Here is a 23,161-nt window from a genome sequence, read left to right as displayed (position 1 = left end):
AGACTAAGGGCATGGATTACAGGAACCATGTCCTGTGGTCTGATAAGACCAAGATAAACGTATTTGGATCAGATGGTGTCAAGCGTGTGTGGTGGCAACCAGGTGAAGACTCGGAGTGCAAAGACAAGTGTATCTTGCCTACAGTCAAGCATGGCGGTGAGAGTGTCATGATCTGGGGCTGCATGAGTGCTGCCCGCACTGGGGAGCTACAGTTCATTGAGGGAACTATGAATGCCAACATGTACTGTGACATACCGACGCAGAGCATGATCCCCCCCCCCTTCGGAGACTGGGCCGCAGGGCAGTATTCCAACATGAAAACAACCCCAAACAAATCTCCAAGACAACCACGGCCTTGCTAAAGAAGTTGAGGGTAAAGGTGATGGACTGGCCAAGCATTTCTCCAGACCTAAACCCTATTGAGCATCTGTGGGGCATCCTCAAACGGAAGATGGAAGGTCTCTAACATCCACCAGCTCCGTAATATCGTAATAGAGAAGTGAAAGAGGACTCCAGTGGCAACCTGGGAAGCTCTGGTGAACTCCATGCCCAAGAAGGTTAAAGTAGTGCTGGAAAAAATGGTGGCCACACAAAATAGTGACACTTTGGGCCAAATTTGGACATTTTCATTTAGAGGTGTACTCAATTTTGTTGCCAGCGGTTTGGACATTAATGACTGTGTGTTGAGTTATTTTGAGGGGACAGCAAATTTACACTGCTATACAAGCTGTATACTCACTACTTTACATTATAGCAAAGTGTAATTTCTTCAGTGTTGTCACATAAAAAGATATCATAAAATATTTAAAAAATGTGAGGGGTGTACACACTTTTGTGAGATACTATATATATATATATATATATATATATATATATATATATATATATATATATATATATACAGTATACAGGGCTTTTTTCAGTGGGAATGCAGGGGAATGCACATTGTTGCTAGCTGCTGGAGGGTCTTTTGATGCTGGCCTCTGAGAGAAGCCCCTTTGTTGTTGGAGGGGGTCTATTGTTCCTGGGGAAGATCTTTTGTTAATCGGGGGTATTAGGTTTTTTTGTTGCAGGGGGTCTATTGATGCTGGGGGATGTTTGTTGTTGGGGGGGGGGGGGGGGGACTATTGTTCTGGCTTCAGGGATCTATTTTATTGTTGTCATTAACAAGATCCATACAAATTACTTAGCACCACAAAATAAATGATCCTGTGTTTTCTAAGAGGAGTAGTACTAGGAGGTGGGCAGGGGGTGGAACCAAGGGAAGGTGCTTAAAGTTGGAAAGGGGACAGACACAAGAGGTGACTAATGGCACTTTTCCACTGCAAGTACCTGCTCGGCTCTACTCGGCCCTGCTTGGCCCTGCTTGGCCCGGTTTGCTTTTCCACTGCTGGTACCGCATGGTACGGTGTCGGAACGGTTCGGTACGGTACGGTATAGGTTTGCTTTTCCACTAAAGTAGTACTAAAATTAAGTGGGTGGGATAACAACGGGGTGGGTGGGATTCTCTGACCAATCAGTGGCTAGTAGTGACTGCATGTAAAGGATTGTGGGATATGGTACCAGTTTGGTACCTGTTGGAACCACAATCGAGTAGGTACTGTTTTTTCAGAGCCGTACCGTACCGTTCAGTTCCATGCAGTGGAAAAGCGCCACGGTACCGTACCGTACCGAACCGTTCCGACACTATACCATGCGGTACCAGCAGTGGAAAAGCACAAAAGCGTGCTGAACCATTCGGTTCCATGCAGTGGAAAAGCGCCATTAGAAGGGGGGTGTACCTGCACCTTTTCTCTGAGAAAAAAAGCCATATATATATACTGGAGAATATGGAAGCATTGTGACCTTTGTAAAAAATTACCTAATGTAAAGCTAATAGTATGACAGATGCATGTCATAAAATGCTTGTATTTTTCACAATACAATGGCAAGCCATTCTGGAAGATTAGGTCAGTCATATTACAGCTATCATTTTGTATTGCAAATTCCTAAATGAAAACAGTATTAAACCCAAAAGCAAACATTTACAGTATTATATTGCAGCTTACCATTTCTTAGTTGTGGTTGATGCATTTGTTTTCTTTTTTAGGCTTTCTTCCCTTTATTTTCACTTGGTGATCTGGACAGTAAGTCTGTTGTTTTATTCAGCAGAACAAGTTGTCAAGCAGATGTAGCACTTAGAGGGTTGAGACAAATCATTTATCACTGACAGGGGTGCTAACAATGATCAGCTTTTAAAAAAAAATGTAAAACCTTTATCCAAAAAGGGAAAAAAAATGTTGCTGTACCTGTTTAAAAGGTGTCTCTGTTACTCCTTCATCCAGAGTGTAGGCACATTAATACAGGAGATGTGTTACTAACTGGATCACCAGGTGAATAACAGAGGGCAAAAAGCTTAAAAAAAGAAAATAGTGCAACCACCATATGTAATGATTGGCAAGCTGCAATATATTACATTTTTGGCTTTTGGTTTAAAACCGCTTTAGAGTCACATGTATAAAAAAAAAGATCCTTATCCTTGTATTGTGTTCCTAGATTAATATATATTCTTCATATCATGTTATTATCTTGCAATAAATTCAGACACAGAGCAACAGTCTTGCCTACTACAGAGAAACAAAATAGCAGTTAGCTGAAGGATATATTAATCATCAGTGGAGCTGCTGCTGGAATCTTCCCAAACTTGGAATTGACGTTATACTTTTGCGATGTTTTTTTAACACTATCAGGCCCCATTTACATCTGCATGTCGCACTAATGTGCGTTTTTCTCACGCTTTTGGTGAATTTTTGGTGCGACAGCATAGGGCAGCGCATTCACTTTAACAGGCTGTCCTATGCACAACCAACATAGCAAAGTTCCTGCACCTTTTTTGGATGCAGAGTTAGGCACGTTTTTTTAAACTACGCATTTTGGTGCTTTAGGCTCCATTTACACCTGAGCGTTCTGGGGAATGCATGCAGAAATGCTTGTAGTGCTATTAATTACTAATGACACCATTTGTGGTGCCATTAATACCTAATGACACCCCAAACACGGCTAGTAAATGCATGTTTTGGTACACGACAAAGTGCAAGTGCAATACACGATTTGACGCATGTTTCTGTATGCGTTCCCGGAACTCTCAGGTGTGAATAGGGCTTGAGAGTAAAGGCCCGTACACACGCACCGATTGTTGGCCGTAAATTTTCGGCCAACGTCCGATCGGCCGATTATCGGCTTGTTAGTATGATGCTTCCGACAACCGACCGTGACTTTTCGGCCGAACAAAATCTGGTGTGCATGCTATAAAATTTTTGTTGGCCAACAACAGAACGGCCGATTTTCCGTCAGTCAGTACAGATTTCGGCCGACAAAAATGTGGTGATCAAGACTGGGCATGCTCAGTGAAGAAAAAACACACGAAAAGTAGACCAGCACATGACATCACTTCTGCAGTTGGTTGTTGTTGGCCGACAAAATTTGTGTGCAGTCTAGAGCACATTTCAACCAACACAACAACACTGGACAAAAGACGGCCGATCGGTCGGCCAACAATCGGTGCGTGTGTATGGGGCTTAAGAGTCAAAAGTGTGCTGTTAGGGGGCTTTACAATGGAAGAAATGCCACCATGACCATCAAAACTAAGCAGCCTGCAGGATGAGATATCTGTAAGTCATCCCCACCTGAAGAATGGGCGATCTTGAGACAGCTTTTTCTAAAACCTGTCATCTATTATGAATTAGGTAAATGTGATTTTTCATTCTTTTTTGTCTGTATTATTAGTTTCTTTGGGTCATTGCAAATGAACTGAAGATGTACAGTGCCAGGCAACTGTAGAAGATTTCTTCAAGATCTGATCATTAAATTAGGAGTCTAAGTGCTAAGCACTATAATGGTGGCAGTGATGAGATTCTTTATTTTACATCATGAGATCAAGCGCCAAGCACTACACGTCTATATGTTAAATTCTTGATGCTATTTTCTATTCTATACCTGGCCCTTGGGGCCAACAGATGATGATATTTCTAAGACAGCAGCAAATGCTTTATTATTTCAAATGGGGAACCAAGCTTACACAAAACACTTACTGTCTTTTACAACAGAAGTGCTGCTGTCTGCTGGGTGTTCAAAAACATCGCTTTAGAATTAAAGTGATTGTAAAGGCTCACAATTTTTTTTTTTATCCAATTGCCTCCCAAGCCAATTCTGACACTTTTCTCTCCTACATGTAAAAATAATCATTTATTTGTTAGAAAATTACCCAGGAACCCCCAAACTTTGGTACTTAAAAATCTCCATAGACTAAGCCTTAACATTTTTACAGGTCTAGTGCTAGAAATATTGCTCTCATTCTAACGTTCGTGGCGATACCTCACATGTGTGATTTGAACGTCGTTTACATATGCGAGCGCGACCTACATATGTGTTTGCTTCTGTGTGGGAGCATGGGGGAGCCGGGGGAGCCGGGGGCGCCTTACATTTTTTTTTTTTATTGTTTATTTTATTTTAATTATTTTATTTTTTTTACACTTTCATTTACATTTTTTAGTTTGTGATCACTTTTATTCCTATTACAAGGAATGTAAACACCCCTTTAACCACTTGCCGACCGCCGCACGACTATCTACGTGGGCGGTCAGCCCCTCACAGGCAAAGTGACGTAGGGCTACGTCACTAGCTTGTGAGGGTCTAGGGAGCGAGCGCGTGCCGCCGGAGACGCGCTCCCGCTCCCGCGTGGTCACGGACCCCCCCGCGCGTGTGACCGGCGGACCCGATCGCCGCCGGCCACTCTGCGATCGGCGGGGGAGAGGGAGAAAGTCAGGCAGCTTGTGTAAACAAGCTGCCTGTCATTCTCCTCTCTGTATGAGAGATGATCACATGGATGTACTATGTAGATCCGTTGATCACTCTGCATACAGTTGAAGCCACAGCCAATCACAGTTAGAATCACGCCCCTAGGGACACACACAGCCCCTCCCTCTCAAATAAAGTTAACCCCTACCAGTGTATTTTTACAGTAACAGTGCATATATATAGCACTGATTACTGTAGAAATGTCACTGGTAACCCCAAAAGTGTCAAAAATGTCAGTCAAGGGTCCGATCTGTCCGCCGCAATGTCGCAGTACCGCAAAAAAAATCGCAGATCGCCGCCATTACGCGTTAAAAAAAAAACAACAAAAATGACAAAAATCTTTCCCTTTGTTAGTAAACGCAATAACTTTTGCGCAAACCAATCAAAATACGCTTTTTGCGATTTTTTTTACCAAACATAGGTAGCATAAAACAAATTGGCCGAAAATATTAAAAAATTTTGATTTTTACATTTTTTTTGGGGGAATTTCATATAAAAAAAAAGGGAAAAATATTGCTATTTTTGCAAAATTTACGCTCTTTTTTTGTTTATAGCGCGTGATCAAAAAATCGCACAGGTGATCAAATACCGCCAAAAGAAAGCTCTGTTTGTGGGGAAAAAAAGGACGCCAAATTCGTTTCGGTACAGCGTCGCATGACCGAGCAATTGTCCGTTAAAGTCACGCAGTGCCGAATCGCAAAATACCCTCTGGTCGTTTAGCAGCCAAATCCTCCGGGGCTTAAGTGGTTAATAGGAATAGGGCATGACAAGTCCTCTTTATGGAGAGATGTGGGGTCTATAAGACCCCACATCTCTCCTCTAGGCTGGAAAGGCCAGTGAGAAGGAAGTGAGCCGAGAGAGCCTCTGCTCTCAGCGCCGGAACAAGATTGGGATCAAGTTAGTATTGAAGGGGGGGGGGGGTGGAGATTTCAGCTGTATGCAGAAGGTTTTTACCTTCAGGAATAGAATGTATAATGGTAAAAAAACTTCAATCTCTACAACCTCTCATAATATTTTGGCCTTTTTATCCCCAGCCCATTCACGTGATCATTACTTTGAAAAGGCCACTGTCGAAGGCAGAGCTATAATACAAGAACTAACAAAGGCCACTGTTGAAGGCAGTGCTTTATAAAAGAAACCTATGATTGATGATAAGCTACCAATCAATACCCAACAGGGAAAGGGGAGGTGGCTGCATCTTCCTAGAGATACTGGGAGTTTTCTGACTTATATCTGCATCCCCAACCCCCCTCTCCCTTTAGTTCTGAATCAATGTTGGGGGGGGGGGGGGCATGACAAAACCAAAGAAAAAGGTAACTTACATGTTATGTTGTAGCTTTGCCTATTCTTTGCAAAAAAGAGTTTATACCTGTCAGAGTCTATAGGTGTCTAATGCCCCATACACACGTGCAGATTATCTGCAGACTTTTGTCTGCAGACTTACTTTTTCTATGTAGTGCAAGGGCCTGCCGGATTCAGTGCTGTATTTTGGCCTAGGCCAACAAGGCCCAGGCCTAGGGCAGCACTTTGCAGGGGGGCAGCAAAAAAGCCACCCCCCTCCACCTGAGACTCTATTGGCCACTGGTTGCTGGAACCGCCTCTCTCACCCCCTCTCTCTCACCCCCCTTCTCTCACGCACCCACCTCTCTCTCCCCCTCTCTTAGTCTCTCACCCCTCTTCTCTCTCTCCCTCCCTCTCTCTCTCACCCCCTCTCCCTTTTTCTATCATCCTCCTCTCTCGCTCTCATCCCCCCTCTATCTCTCCCTCTCATCCCCCTCTCACTCTTTCTCTCTCATCCCCCCCTCACTCTCTCTCTCTCATCCCCCCCTCACTCTCTCTCTCTCATCCCCCCTCTCTCTCACCCCCCCTCTCTCTCATCCCCCCCCCTCTCTCTCTCTCTCTCTCACCCCCCTCTCTCTCTCTCTCTCTCTCTCTCATTCCCCCTCTCTTTCTCTCTCATCCCCCCTCTCTCTCTTTGATTCCCCCCCTCTCTTTCATTCCCCCTCTCTCTCTCCCTCCCTCACCCACCCCCCTCTCTCTCCCTCACCTACCCCTCTCTCTCTCTCTCTCACCCCCCCCCCCCCATGAGATCTCAGGGGTTCATGCTGGGACTTTTAGTCCTTCAGTTTTGGATGGAGTCACATCCGTTCAAAAATGAGTAGGGAAAATTCACATGGGGGGGCGCCCAATTTTAGTCTTGCCTAGGGCAGCACAAAACCAAAATACACCACTGGCCGGATTGCATACAAATTGAAAGTGTTTAGGTTTGACCTCATATTATATGGGTTTTGGTAAGTCTGCATACAAAAGTCTGCAGATAATCTGCACGTGTGTATGGGGCATAAGATGTTATAAGATGTAATGTGAAGCGGGGGTCTCCCTTACTTTTATTTATATTGTGAAGTAAACCTATTTTTACACCAAACATCTAATTATGTGCAGGCTATTCTAAAAATATAACTTCTTCTTCGCACAATTGAATGATAAGTAAAAAAAAAGTTCAGTTTACACTTTAGTAAACTCGGCTCACGTTCCCTTTACCCAATCTCATTGCACCTCACTTCTTCAGTAAACCAGTAAGCCTGCGCTCTTCCTATCTGCAGTAATAATGTTAAACTTGCTCCTTCAATTCTTACGTAATGAAGTCCAGGAAAGTGGCCAGTGGCTCGAAGGAATGGTTTCTGAAGTGGTGGAACTCTGCCATTAGCTTCTCTTTCAGCTTTCCATCAATAACGGGTACTGTGAGTTGACCTGTCTCGTTGGCCAGGAAGCTTCCATAGTCTGTGGACTGCAAATGTAATTTCAAGTCTAAAAATAAAAGGCATATAGATCGTTAGAGCAAAACAAAAAAGATTGTAGGGTAAAGCCTCGTACACACGCACCGATTGGTGGCCGACCGATCGGCCGTCTTTTGTCCAGTGTTGTTGTGTTGGTTGAAATGTGCTCTAGACTGCACACGAATTTTGTCGGCCAACAAAAACCAACTGCAGAAGTGATGTCATGTTCTGGTCTACTTTTTGTGTGTTTTTTCTTCTCTGAGCATGCCCAGTCTTGATCATCACATTTTTGTCGGCCGAAATCTGTACTGACTGAGGAACAATCGGCCGTTCTGCTGACGGCCAACAAAAATTTTATAGCATGCACACCAGATTTTGTTTGGCCGAAAAGTCGCAGTCGGTTGTCGGAAGCATCATACTAAGAAGCCGACAATCGGCCGATCGGACGTTGGCCGAAAATTTACGGCCAACAATCGGTGCGTGTGTACGAGGCTTTAGAAATGGTTCTAACATCAGTAAAAAACTTGTATGGCTCATTCACTCTTGCGCGGAGATTGGCGTTTTTGGCAGCTGTGAGTTCTGCAGTTAGAATACAATAGGGGGGATATCTCCATCCACTTCATTTGTGTGGATAAAATAATGTGTTCATTTTTTCCATTCAGCACACTGGCTGAACAAAGAAAAAAAGAATCTTACAATGTATGGCCAGCTTTAGACTGAAGGCTTAAAATCAGACAGGACACTGGCATGTTCAGAGGTTTAAAAATTCAGCAATAACAACCTATAGTATGTAATTGTTTAGTCCAGATTTCCTTTAAGCCGACATCACAAGCATTGCATTACTGTGGTTTTTCCAAGAGATAAATGGAAACCATGCTATAATTTCCAGGGAATGAATGTGTCATGAACGACGTCTTTTATGATTGCTAAACTTAGTAATCACATGACAGAGGCTGTGATTTATTGACTCATTTATTGTCTCCGGAAGGTTGAATCCACTGTTGAAATCATTTTTCCTGTTCTTCGGTTGACCTGTTGATGATTACCAGCGAAGAATATATAAATGAACCTGAAGACTGCTTGTTACTATAGATACACTGATTTTTCAAGCACCCAGCAGAACATCTGTCTGTGTCTGTCTATCAGGGAATGGGAAAGTTGGACTTTTTGAACATTTTACAGAATAAAATACTCCTTGCAAGAGACCCTGTCTCCAGACCATTCATTCCAAAACAAACTTCCCAATATGTGCATTTAACACATTTTATACATTTTATTTTACCTATAAAAGTCTCCCTTGTGAAGACATCCAAATGTGTCTCAAGTGATATTCTATAGCAGTGGTCTCCAAACCGTGGGCCTGGGGCCAGATGTAGCCCTTTGCTTGCTTTTATCCGGCCCTTGGGGAACTATTTTCATTCACCGATACCAACAATGGGGCATGATTCCCCCCACCAACACCAATAAAAGGGCAGAATTCCTCCCAATGACAACAACGATGGGGCACAGTTCTTCCCAATAACAACAAAGATGGGGCACAATTCCTTCCAACAATGGGACCCAGTGAAATCATTGATGGGGTGCAATTCCTAACAGTGACAGGGAGGAATTGTGTGTGTCTTCACACGTGCCAAAATGCATGCAGGGACTTCTTTTGCATGTTTCTGGCACATAGGGCAGCCCAATAAAATGAATGGGCTGTCTTGCATATTGGAAATTTACGTGTGCTCAGTTGCACCTGCATAGTGTGATCTGAGCCTAAGTATCAGGCTGCATTCACATGTCAGCGTATTGATCGCGGGCAGAATCGCCGCGAATCCGCCTGCGATCCGGAAATCATTGCAAATCGCGGGACGCCTGTGTGTTGCCCGTGATTTGCAATAGCACCCCAAACGCTGTGCGATGTTGCCACGATTTCCGCCTGCCGAATCGCGGTAAAATCGCGCAAAAAAAAAAGGGACGCATTACGCCCAAAAAAGTACAAGAGCTTCTTTGGAGCGTAATGCGTCCCGCGATTTTTTTTTGTGCGATGTTACCGCGATTCGGCAGGCGGAAATCGTGGCAACATCGCACAGCGTTTGGGGTGCTATTGCAAATCATGGGCAACGCACAGGCGTCCCGCGATTTGCAATGATTTCCGGATCGCGGGCGGAATCGCGGCGATTCTGCCCGCGATCAATATGCTGACATGTGAATGCAGCCTTAGTGCTGTGAAGCAGATTATGAACAGATAACTAAATATTTATATTATATATATATATATATATATATATATATATATATATACACACACACACACACACACACACTCACTCTAGATATATACATATATACATTATATTGTCAAAAGTATTGAGACACCTGTATTTACAGGAGCTTTAATGGCATCCCAGTCTTAGTCCGTAGGGTTCAATATTGAATTGGCCCACTCTTTGTAGCTATAACAGCTTCAACTCTTCTGGGAAGGCTGCCCACAAGGTTTAGGAGTGTGTCTATGGCAGTGATGGCGAACCTTGGCACCCCAGATGTTTTGAAACTACATTTCCTATGATGCTCAACTACACTGCAGAGTGCATGAGCATCATGGGAAATGTAGTTCCAAAACATCTGGGGTGCCAAGGTTCGCCATCACTGGTCTATGGGAATGTTTGACTATTCTTCCAAAAGCGCATTTGTGAGGTCAGGCACTGATGTTGGAGGAGAAGGCCTAGCTCGCAGTCTCTACTCTAATTCATCCCAAAGGTGTTCTATTGGGTTGAGGTCAGGATCATTCAAGTTCCTCCACCCCAAACATGCACATGCACGTCTTTATGGACCTTGTTTGTGCACTGGTGCGCAGTCATGTCAGAAGAGGAAGGGACCATCCCCAAAGTTTTCCCACAAAGTTTGGAGCATGAAATTGTCTAAAGTGTTTTGGTATGCTGACATCTTAAGAGTTCCCTTCACTGGAACTAAGGGGCCAAGCCCAACCCCTGAAAAACACAGCATAATCCCCCTCCACCAAATGATTTGGATCAGTGCACAAAGCAAAGTCCATAAAGAAATGGATGAGCGAGTTTGGGGTGGAAGAACTTGACTGGTCCTGACCTCAACCCAACAGAACACCTTTGGGATGAATTAGAGTAGAGACTGCGAGCCAGGCTTTCTCCTCCATTATCACTGCCTGACCTCACAAATGCGCAGAGATGTATAGTAACTAAGTAGAACTACTTCACTACTGTACTTAAGTACTGAAAGGCGGTATCTGTACTTTCCTAGAGTAGAATTTTTTTCTCCTACTTCCACTTTTACTTCACTACATTTTTTCAATGATTTCAATACTTCTACTCTGATATTTTTTTTTTGTGCTGCATAGTTACTCGTTACAATTATAAAAATTACCACTGCCAGAACAGTAGATGGCAAGTTTCATGAAGCTCAAAACATGTGTATTATCAGCGCATACGAAAATAAATGCTACTGTATGTATAAATAAAAGCTGCATTTGAAATAATAAAAAACAATATGATGTTCAAACTTTTGACTTCTTTCTTTAATAACTACATAACACAGTACTTGTACTTTTACTTTCAGTACTTGAGTAGTAATTTTTTTTTCAAAACTACTGGTACTTTTACTTTCAGTACTTGAGTAGCAACATTTTTAAAAAAACTACTTGCAATACTTAAGTACAAAAAATGTTGAATACTTTAGTACTTCTACTCAAGTCACTTTTTGATCGAGCACTTCCACTTCTACTCAAGTCACTTTTTGATCGAGCACTTCCACTTCTACTCAAGTCACTTTTTGATCGAGCACTTCCACTTCTACTCAAGTCACTTTTTGATCGAGCACTTCCACTTCTACTCAAGTCACTTTTTGATCGAGCACTTGTACTTTTACTCAAGTATGGGTTTCGAGTACTTCATACAACTCTGCGAAATGCGCTTCTGGAAGAATGGTCATTCCCATAGACACACAAATAAGCCTTGTGGACAGCCTTCCCAGAAGAGTTGAAGCTGTTATAGCTGCACAGGGTGAGCCAACTCAATATTGAACCCTATGGACTAAGACTGGGATGCCATTAAAGTTCATGTGCGTGTAAAGGCAGGCATTCCAATACTTTTGGTGATATAGTATATATATATATTTATATATACTGAATATTTCTGCTTCCTGAGATGCCGTTCTAAATAGATTAAGTTTATCTGTCATCTTCCATCTGATGCTTCTATGACAAACCTTAAACATAACTTTTAAACATAAACAGAGAATCGGACAAAGGGCTTATTTTTGAAGGTCAGTCAGATGAGAAGGCAAGTCAGGATTTCTTTAGATTCTACCGAGCCGTGCTGAACAGTACCAGAATGAACTGCCTGAGTGCAGAGAGATGTTTGTCCTCACACAGGACACGCCGACTGTTGCCAAAACACAGGAAAGGTCACAGTGCTGGAGATGCCTGGGAGTAGTGACAGAGCTGATGCACAACGTTCTGTGTCATGAAGCAGAAACATTCATTAGAAAATATAGACGACCCTCCATGGGCTATGACTGTGTGCTGCTGTATCACTGAGGGCCCATTCACACTTGTGTGTGTTGTGACAATGTATGCTAAAATGCAATCATTAGCGCATGGTGCCATGAGGCATTGCAACACACCTGGTCTATGTGCAGTACTTCGCTGCGCCATTCATAGTAAATGGCACTCTAGAGCATTGTACAGTAGAGCTCAATGCACCGCAGCGCACTACAACGCATATACCATGCATTATGGTAAGCTGTTTTTTTTTTTTTTTTTAACCACTTAAGCCCCGGAAGATTTTACCCCCTTCCTGACCAGGGTTTTTTTGCGATTTTTTACTGCGTGACTTTAACGGACAATTGCGACGCTGTACCTAAACAAATTTTACGTCCTTTTTTTCCCCACAAACAGAGCTTTCTTTTGGTGGTATTTGATCAACTGTGCGATTTTTTGATCATGCGCTATAAACAAAAATAGAGCGTCAATTTTGCAAAAATAACAATATTTTTCACATTTTTAATTAAAATCAAAATTTTTTAACATTTTCGGCCAATTTGTTTTATGCTACATTTGTTTGGTAAAAAAAAATCACAAAAAGCGTATTTTGATTGGTCTGCGATTTTTTTTGCGGTACTGCGACATTGCGGTGGACAAATCGTACCCTTGACTGACATTTTTGACACTTTTGGGGGTACCAGTGACATTACTGCAGTAATCAGTGCTATACATATGCACTGTTACTGTAAAAATGACACTGGCAGGGAAGGGGTTAACTGTATTGGAGAGGGAGGGGTTAAGTGTGTCCTAGGGGCGTGTTTCTAACTGTGATTGGACATGGCTACTAGTGTAAAAACAGAGATCAACGGTCCTACATAGTAGAACCGTCTGATCTCCATTTTTACACAGGGGAGAATGACAGGCGGCTTGTTTACATCAGCCGCCTGCCTTTCTCCCTTCCCGGCGAACGATCGCGAGTGACCGGCGGACCCAATGTCACACGCACTGACTTGTTAGGGAACGAGCCGGGGCGCCCGCTATTGGCTCACAAGCCAGTGACAGGCTAGTGACATACCGGTACGTCACTTTGCCTGGCCGGGGCTGACCGCCGCAGTATTTGTACTTGCGGCGGTCGGCAAGTGGTTAAATAAAGGGTCATGTACAGTTTTTCATTCATTTCAGTTTTTTTGGCGGCGCCCCTAAATGCAGCACACATTAATCATAACATGCATCAATGCAAGTGCATTAACACAGGGCTTGACAAATCCTAGGTGCAAGGTTGCCATGGCGACCAGAAATTGCATCCTGGGTTCACACCCAGTGCACGGAAATCGCAACGTCATTCCGGTTTCTGTGCGATTTCAGCACAGGTGCAGTTGTGGCCCTCTCTCTCTCTTTCTCTCCACAACTGCCTCCCATTGACTTCAATTAAAATTGAGTCCCATTGACTTCAATGAAAAATCGAGTCCCATTGACTTCAATGCAAAATTGCGTCCCATTGACTTCAATGCAAAATCGCGTCCTATTGACTTTAATCGAAAATCGTGTCCCATTGACTTCTATGCAAAAATGCCCCCTTTGATTTCAATGTAAAAACACCTTCAACTGACTTCAATGTAAAAACTCCTGTCAATAGCGATCCTATGTGAACACTTATCTCCGCATGGCACTCTATCACTTGCGACCACCACTACAAACATGCACAGGACCCTTTTCGTAATGGCACTCAAAGTGGATTGCATCTGAGTGAACCACCTTAATAGGAACACATAATATCTAGCCTGTCATGCAAATTTGTGAGTTTTGGAATTGTGGCAGAATCGCTGCGATTCTGCCTGTGATCGCAAAACACAAGTTCAAGTGCTATTTTTTCAATGGCACCTAAAACGTGGCATGGTTTTGCCGTGATTGTCGTGCGACAAATCGCATTGCATGAAGCTTGTCGCCCAAAAGGAGCTCCTCATATTAATTACAAACCTTCTGAGGCTAATATAATGTACATAAGGCACTAAGTGAGTTTAATTACCACCTTGGTCAGCCTCAGAACCTGTGTAATTAATATGTGTCCTGGTTCAACTAGTTGCTGCCCGCGCTATAGCTGAAAGATGGCTACAGCGCAGACCTTAATTGCTGGGAGGGCGTACATTGACGTCCTCCCATGCACGAGCGGCCTGCGCGCTCCCTCATGTGCACGCCCGGCGCGCTCTGTGATCAGCAAATCTATGAGACTCGCCTGATCACAGATCGATCCCGCCCCCTTACCACGTGATCAGCTGTCAGCCAATGACAGCTGATCATGTGAAGTAAACAGCAGCCGGTGATCAGCTGCTTTTTTATCCTCACACTATCAGTGTGAGGAGAAAAAAAAAAAAACGATCGCCGGCTACTGTCAGAGGGACATCGGTCCCGAAAAGGAGAGGGCAAGTTGTGCCCACCAGTGCCACCTACCAGTGCCCACAAGTGCCCACCAGTGTCACACACCAGTGCCCACCAGTTATGTGAACATCATTCTCGCCGAAAATTGAGGAAATAGGAATTGGTACCTGTTAAAAAAAAGGTACCGGCTCCCCGGAAAAAAATAAGTAACACTGCGCATGTGTGTGGGGCAGGAAGGGGGAGAAGGAAGGTGAGCGGTACTTGCACTTTTGAGTAAAAGCCTTTTTTAACCACTTGCCGACCCCCCACCACAGTTTTACTGCGGAAAGCTGGCTCGGCTGTGCGAATCGACGCGCTCAAACCCCCACTAGGCAGCAGGGATGCCGATCCACAGGACTGGCATCCGCAATTGCCACCTGGCAACCACAATCGCTCCCCGCTGAGAGAGAAGGACGGTCGGCTGTTGTAAACACAGCTGACCGTTGTTCTCTCTGAAATGATCACAGAACGCCTGTAATCCTTCTTTACAGGATCACAGGTCTCTATGATCATTTCACAAGTCCCTCCCCCACAGTTAGAAAACACTCCCTTAGGCTCACAGTTAACCCTTTGATCACCCCTAGGTTAACCCCTTCCCATGCCAGTGTCATTATTACAGTAACAGTACATATTTTTAGCACTGATTACTGTAGTAATGTCACTGGTCCCCCCAAAAGTGTCAAAAATGTCAGTTAGGTGTCCGATCTGTCCGCCGCAATGTTGCAGTCCCGCTAAAAATCGCAGATCGCCGCCATTACTAGTAAAAAGGTAAATAAATAAAAATGACATAAATCTTTCCCCTAGTTTGTAGACGCGATAACTTTTGTGCAAACCAATCAAAATAAGCCTATTGGGATTTTTTGGACCAAAATTTTATAGCAGAATACAAATTGGCCTAAAAGGATGAACAATTTTGATTTTTAATTTTTTTTTTTGGGAATGTTATATAGCAAACTGTGAAAATTATTGTTTTCTTTTCAGAATTTTCCCCCCTATTTTTTTTTTTATAGTGCAAAAAAAAAAAAAAAAAAAAATCGCACAGGCGATCAAATACCACCAAAAGAAATCTCTACTTGTGGGGAAAAATATTATTTGGGTACAGCGTCACACGACTGCGCAATTGTCAGTTAAAAAAAACGCAGTGCTGAATCGCAAAAACGGCCTGGTCATTAAGGGGTAAATCCTTCCGGTCCAGAAGTGGTTAAGAATGAATGGCACGGCGTTTCCATGCACTGCAGCAAAGTGTGCGATATTGCACACATTCCCTCACCACATCGCTGTGATTGGGGCCTCGGTGGATTTCTGAACATCAAATGCTACTTGCAGAAATAGTAGGAAGTGAACTCCGCGCTAAGGATATCCAAGGAATGTGCAAATGTAAATAGGCTGCAGCCTACCCTGAACTACAGTCAAAAGACTGTATAAATATAATAAATAAATATATAATTAATAGAAAATTGGGTATTGGCGCTGCCTGTATTAAAAGTGATGACATATGAATAAATAAATAAGTGCACTGTAAAATGTAATATAAAAAGTAGTGTACAATGAATCAGTGTAGCAAATGAATATACACAAAGGAAATATAAAATCAACGTATGAAAAATTGTAATATTAATAAATAAATAACCCCGTGATAACGTGCAATTTAAGTGACAAGGTGAATGTAAATATATATACACGCAAGTGATGAATCAATAAATAAATAAATAAATATAATGGTGAAGATGGCAGGGTAAAGTGACAGTGACACAAAGTGCTGGGATGTTGCACTATAAATAATGCTGCTTGTAGAAAACTCACAGATGGCGGCACAGTCGATGCGCTGCACAAATAATCGGCAAGAATAGAGCACATGTGTAATGAGCGAATCTGACTGTCCAATGAACGGAGACAAACAGAACGAAGGGCCTCATTAACCAGGATGTGAAGTGTAGAGGCCAGGTGATTGGATCGTGCACACAGCTGAAGTGAACATACACTCATTTAAAACATGTGTGTAAAGTGTGTTATGTGAGAAGTTTTCCAAAAATAAAATAACATTTTATTTATCACATTATTAGATCTCTGAAAATGATTCCTGTACTCATCAATAACAAACAATAGAGACAGGTACTGGTGACTTTGCTTAGTTTGAGATGATGTCACCAGGGAGCTTCAGGTAGTCTTCTCCTCTCCTCTCCTCTCCAATGATCAGACTGTACATTGTAACTTTGAAGCAAGTCGCAAGGTGAGAATCTGCATTAGTCCCCATTTACACTAGCGCGACTTGTCAGGCGACTTGGTTGTCTGACAAGTCGCGGTGGGTCGCCTGCCATTGATTAGCACAGGACCCGTTCTAATAGGAGAGACACAAGTCGCTCCGACTTTGAAAAAGGGTCCTGTACTACTTTGGGGCGACCTGGATGCGACTTGCATTGACTTCAATGATATGAAGTCCGTGCATGTCGCGCTGAGGTCGCGGTGCACAGCGTCGCCCCGGCAAGTCGTGTCATCTGTGAGCTAGATAATAAATGTTACACATTACTTAATACATGTGCACCTAACATGAAAAACATCTCTGATTCTTAAACTTACTGCACACGTTATGTGAAACTTTACTTTGAACATATCAGGCAAAGTAACAGGCTCACATTAAGGGCCACAAGTTGCCCAATGCAGTCCTAACCTAAGAATAAAGTATTTTAGGTCCTGTTCCATGGTTTTAGCTTCTGCTAGTGTGCTGCGTGCACGTTGTTGTTGTTGTATTGCACATCAGTGGTAAATAAGGCTAGCATCAAAAGTAAGGCTCCATTCACACCTGGGCGTTTTCAGCTCCAAAAACGCTCAAAAGAAACGCTTCCAAAACGCCCAACAAGTAAAACCCCATTCATTTAAATGCCCCCTGTTCACATCTGAGCGTTTTGCAAAACGCCTGTAGCTGAAAAAAGTACATGAGCTTCTTTTTGGGCTGATTACCAGCGTTTTTGATAGATGTCAATGAAAACGCCTGAAAAAATCGCGGTAAAAATCGCGGTAAAAATCGCGGTAAAAATCGCGGTAAAATCGCGGTAAAAACCGCTACGCTCAAGTGTGAATGCAGCCTAAGGGCTCTTTCACACGGGCGGTCCGATCAGATCCGCCTGTCAGTTTTTTAGGCGTATCTGATCGGATCCTCCATGCAGCTCTATGGGGCAGGGGGTGTCAGCGGAGGTCACCTCCGCTGACACCCGCTGCCATCCGCATCCGATCCTGTGCTGAAATCTGGACGGATGGAAACCCTATTTTTCCATCCGTTCAGTAATCGGAGCGGAGCGGATCTGATGAGAGCGGACAAGCGGTCCGCTCTCCTCCGATCCCCCATAGAGAGCAGCGGAGGCTGAGACACCTCCCTCTCCGCTCTGCAAGGGGAGACGGAGCTGTCATCCGCCCAGCTCAGCGGGGATCGCGGATCGATCCCCGCTGAGCAACACGGATCCGCCTGCGGAGGCGGACCGTGTGAAAGAAGCCTAAGTGTTTTGTTGGCGCTTTTGGAGCCCCACAAATGCCTGTCAATGTTATGTACATTGCAGTGGCCAGGGTTGTTCACATGATTGTGCGTAAATTGCGTTGCATTGCGTTGTCACGCAAAAATTGATCCGACGTGTCATTTGGCCGGCTTTACTGAACCCAAATGCTTCTATTAATGTCAATGTAATTGTGCGAGAGGTTTTCAGTGTTTTTTGATTTGTTTGTATACTTTGGATTAAAAATTTAATAACATATTTCTAAGAAAAAAAAAAAAAGCAGGTGATTCGTTGGCGATTTCGAAGCCCCGCGAATGCCTGTCAATGTTATGTGTATTGCAGTGGCCAGTGTTGCTCACATGATCGTGCGTACATTGCGTTGCATTGTCATGCAAAAATTGATCCGACGTGTCATTTGGCCGGCTTTACTGAACCCAAATGCTTCTATTGATGTCAATGTAAATGTGCTAGGGGTGCACCGAATGAAAATTTTGGTGCTGAAACCAAAACTGAAAATTCAGGATTCACTTGGCCCAAAACTGAAATTAAAAATGAAATATTTATATTTTTATATATAATTGTATTATATTTGACTTTTTAATTAATATCATGAATTTAAATGAAAATACATTTATTGTCAGCTATTATTGGCACCTGTAGTGCAAGAAAAGTTCAAGAAAAATGTATCCGTTTAACCACTTGCCGCCCGCCCGCCGCAGATATATTGCGGCAGGCTGGCTCGGCTGCGCCATTCACCATACAGCGGTTTGCCGGAGCGCTCCTGGGGGTGGGGCAAGGAGGGGGGAGAAGGAAGGTGAGGGGTACTTTTATTTTTGACTAAAAGCCTTTTTTTACTGCGGCAGGCTGGCTCAGGTGTGTGAATCGTCGTAGGGGTTTGCACGCTCTTGCCCCCACTAGGCAGTGGAGATGCCGATTCACGGGACTGGCAGGCGCGATTGCCGCCGGGCACCCACGATCGCTCCCCGCTGAGAGAGAACGACCGTCTGCTGTTGTAAATTCAGCAGACCGTTGTTCTCTCTGGAATGAACACAGAGCACCTGTGATCCTCCTATTTAAGATCACAGGTTTCTGTGTTGATTCCACAAGTCCCTCCTTCATACAATTAGAAAACACCCCCTAGGCTCACACTTAACCCTTTTGATCACCCCTGGGTTAACCCTTTCCCTGCCAGTATCATTAGTACAGAGACAGTGCATATTTTTAGCACTGATTACTGTAGTAATGTCACTGGTCCCCCCAAAAGTGTCAAAAATGTCAATTAGGGGCCCGATCTGTCCGCCGCAATGTCGCAGTCCCGCTAAAAATCGCAGATCGCCGCCATTACTAGTAAAAAAATAAATAAATAAATGAAAATAACATACATTTTTCCCCTAGTTTGTAGATGCGATAACTTTTGCGCAAACCAATCAAAATATGCTTATTGGGATTTTTTTTTTACCAAAAATATGTAGCAGAATACAAATTGGCCTAAAAGGATGAAAAAATTCGATTTTTTAATCTTTTTTTGGGGAATGTTATATAGCAGAATGTGAAAAATATTGTTGTTTTTTTTTCAGAATTGTCGCTCTTTTTTCTTTTTATAGCGCAAAAAAATAAAAATCGCACAGGTGATAAAATACTTCCAAAAGAAAGCTCTATTTGTGTGAGAAAAAGGACATCACTTTTTTTAAGGGTACAGCATCGCACGACCGTGCAATTGTCATTTAAAGTAACGCAGTGCGGAATCACAAAAAATGGCCTGGTCATTAGGGGGCAAAACCTTTTGGTCCAGAAGTGGTTAAATTCTATGTACTGGTCCATTGCACTTCCATTGTGGCAACACAAGATTCGCAGCATTTCCCCGCATCGCACTCTAAGCCAGTTTTTCTCAACTCCGGACCTCCGGCCAGGTTTGCAAGAAAACTGAAATACATTACAGGTGATATCATTTGCTGCTCAGTGATTGCAGTATTCTAGTCTGCATCTCCCCAAGGTAATACTTAAAATCTGGCCTGTTACTGGGCCCCGAGGACCGGAGTTGAGAAACACTGCTCTAAGCAATCGCACGGCGTCCATGCGTTCTGCTGCGGGTGTTAATGTTATCCTACACCCCAAATCAGATGGCAGAACGCAGTGCAATGGCCAGAAAGTGTGAACACCCATGTGATGTGATTCAGGCGCGGTGGAAAAAACACAACGCGTTTAGAAAGTGTTCCTAGCCGATATGATAATGCAAAAATACATACAATAGAAAAAAATCACATAGGAGTCTGGAAAACATTAAGGCAATGCAAATACCAATACGTAAAAAATGCGTCTTAGCGCAAAAAAGTATGTTCATTGGTGTTCCAGTTTCAGAACATGTGTAAATGAGGTCTAAGGGTGAATAAATACAGATCATTGCACTGATTATTCTGTAATAAGGACATAAAGAAAATATTCTTTACCTTCCAGGGTTTCACACTGCGACAAGTTGATGTAGTCGGCAGCTTTCAGGATTCCACCTTTAAATCCTCGGACTAATCCCTCCAGGTAGCCGCCGTCCACATTGAAGTAGAACTCGGAGGCCGGCATGTCTGTTGGGGTCCCTGACTCGTCCTATTCTGTACTATAACTGCTGTATGTCTGACACAGTCTGTCCTCTAACAGGCAATTATTTCCAGCAGGTCACAGGCTGGGGATTTTCTGGAGACTCTCTTCCTCTTTCATTGCTTTATAAACAGATTTCTTTTGTTTATTGTGGAAACATCAGCCTGAGAACTGCAGAAAACCTGCTGCGACCGCTGCCGAGGCCAGGAGATGTGCTGTATACATCGCTAATAATATCTGATATATAAGCTCTGTGATTAACCACTTCAACCCCGGAAGGTTTTACCCCCCCTAATGACCAGGCTATTTTTTGCGATACAGCACTGCATAGTTACATAGTTTGTCAGGTTAAAAAAGACACAAGTCCATCTGGCTCAACTAAAAAACACAAAAAAAAATCAGTAAAGAAAACCCAACCATACAATCCCATATACACAATCCTATACCCGCAGTTGATCCAGAGGAACGTGAAAAACCCCAGCAAAGCATGATCTGCTACAGCAGGGGAAAAAATTTCTTCCTGATCCCCGAGAGGCAATCAGATATTCCCTGGATCAACTTTACCTTATGTAAAGTTGATGTACAACCAGGAAAGAATCCAGGCCTTTTTTAAAGCAATCTACTGAGCTAGCCAGAACCACCTCTGGAGGGAGTCTATTCCACATTTCACAGCTCTTACGGTGAAGAAACCTTTCCATATTCTGTTGCTTTAACTGACAATTGATGGTATTTGATCACCTCTGCGGTTTTTATTTTTTGTGCTGCAAAGAAAAAAAAAGACTGACAAATTTGAAAAAAAAAAAAAAAAAACAATATTTTTTACTTTCTGCTATAAAATATTCCCAATAAAAATAAAAAAAAAAATCTAATTTCTTTCAGGCATGTCCAACCTGCGGCCCGAGGGGCCACATGCGGCCCGGAACCCCAGGCAATGCGGCCCACTGCCCCCTGACAATTTTTTTTTTGCTAGGGAGGAAGGAAGTTGTTTCGGGGGCACGGCCACAGTAGCTTCCAACTAACGGTAGGCAGAGGCTGCCTCAGAGGGGAGGCGAGCATGCGCAGTGTTTCTGACTCCTAACACCATGACCACTTCAAATCACTGAAGTGTTCATTGTGGTTGGAGTGTTCCTTTATTATCTCTCAGAAGAAGTAAACCTCTGTATACTGATTCCATTTCATTTGATCATCCTCTAGTTGTGTTAATTTAGCATGCGGGGTGCGGCGGTGCGGGAAGGGTGCGGCGGCATTTTATTACTTATATACCCTAACTATAGTATATATTTTATATGCGGCCCGAGAAAATTTCTCTACACTCAATGTGGCCCAGAGAAGCCAAAAGGTTGGACAACCATGGTTTAGGCCACATTGTATTCAGCTACATATTTTTGGTAAAAAAAATCCCAAAAAGGGTATATTAATTGGTCTTCACAAAAGCTATAGTGTCTACAAACTATGGGATTTATGGACTTTTTATTATTTTTATTGTTCGCATGTGAATAGTTAATTTGGAGTATCCTACTAAATCCCTTCTCCTCTAAGTTCTCCAAATAAAACAAAAAAAACACATCCCCTAGACTGGTTATTAGAGACCACGAGCGGAAGAGTGTGTGCACCTGGCTGTGTGAAAATACCATGTAACTAGCTGTGAATAATCAGTGGGAGACCTGGGCACAATTATTCAAGCTGCTCCTATGTAGTGCTACATATAGATGTTTCCTATAACATAGAAAATCTTCACTTCTGAGTTCAGGTCCACTTTAAGGGTCCTTTCACACGGGTGATCCGATCTGACCCGCCTATCAGTTTTTCAGGCAGACCGGATCGGATGCTCCATGCATCCCTATGGGGCAGCGGATGTCAGCGGAGACATCTTTGCTGACACACGCTGCTATCCGATTCCGATCCTGTCCGTGAAATCCACATATTTTCCATCTGTCTGGAGGATCGGATGGGTTTGAATGAAAACGGACAGGCGGTCCGTTCTCATCCGATCTCCCGATAGAGGACAGCGGGGAATCTGACAGCTCCGTCTCCACACACACAGCGGAGACGGAGCTGTCATCCACCTGCTCAGTGGGATGGACCGCGCCGTGTGAAAGGACCCTAAGGCTGGTATTTTTACCTTGGAACAGTGGTTTTACTGGTTTTGCTGAATGGTTCTGTTGTAAGTAAAGCAGGTATGTATTTTTTATTATTTCTGTAATTTCTAGACATGTGCAATTAGTTTCAGTAGGAATACAAATTCAAACAAATTTTTGGTTATATATTATTATAAATAGTAATTAATTTTGTTAAAATGCGTTTCCTTCATTTGTTTTCTAACGAATTTCAAATTTTCGAAACAATTCCAATTCGGAAGGGTCAAAAAATCAGCTGTCAGTGGGCTAGAAAATTCAACAAAAAAATACAGCGTGGAGTCCCCCCAATCCTTACCAAGCCCTTCGGGTCTGGCATTGATTTTAAGGGGAACCCCATGCTAAAATTGGGGTGCCCTCCAAAATCCAGCCACTGCATCCTTAACAACCGATGACTCATCAGCTGTCAGTGGGCTTCACCACTGA

General features: G+C 43.2%; 1 protein-coding gene across 1 annotated transcript in view; it reads right to left on the bottom strand.

Moving 5' to 3' along the window:
- The window catches only part of ATP6V0D2 (ATPase H+ transporting V0 subunit d2), a 47,019-nt gene extending 26,309 nt beyond the window's left edge, over positions 1-20,710 (bottom strand). The window contains exons 1-2 of the mRNA XM_082258853.1: positions 20,459-20,710; positions 7,473-7,644 (exon numbers count right to left, since the gene is read on the bottom strand). Coding sequence (XP_082114979.1) covers positions 7,473-7,644; positions 20,459-20,585 — 299 coding nt within the window. The 5' untranslated portion in view covers positions 20,586-20,710. The remainder of the gene's footprint in view (positions 1-7,472; positions 7,645-20,458) is intronic.
- Positions 20,711-23,161: the final 2,451 nt, after the last annotated feature.

The sequence above is a fragment of the Pelophylax lessonae genome, assembly GCF_965119305.1.
Source record: "Pelophylax lessonae genome assembly, chromosome: 5".
Taxonomy (NCBI): Eukaryota; Metazoa; Chordata; class Amphibia; order Anura; family Ranidae; genus Pelophylax; species Pelophylax lessonae.
This window is presented reverse-complemented; position numbering and strand designations above follow the sequence as displayed.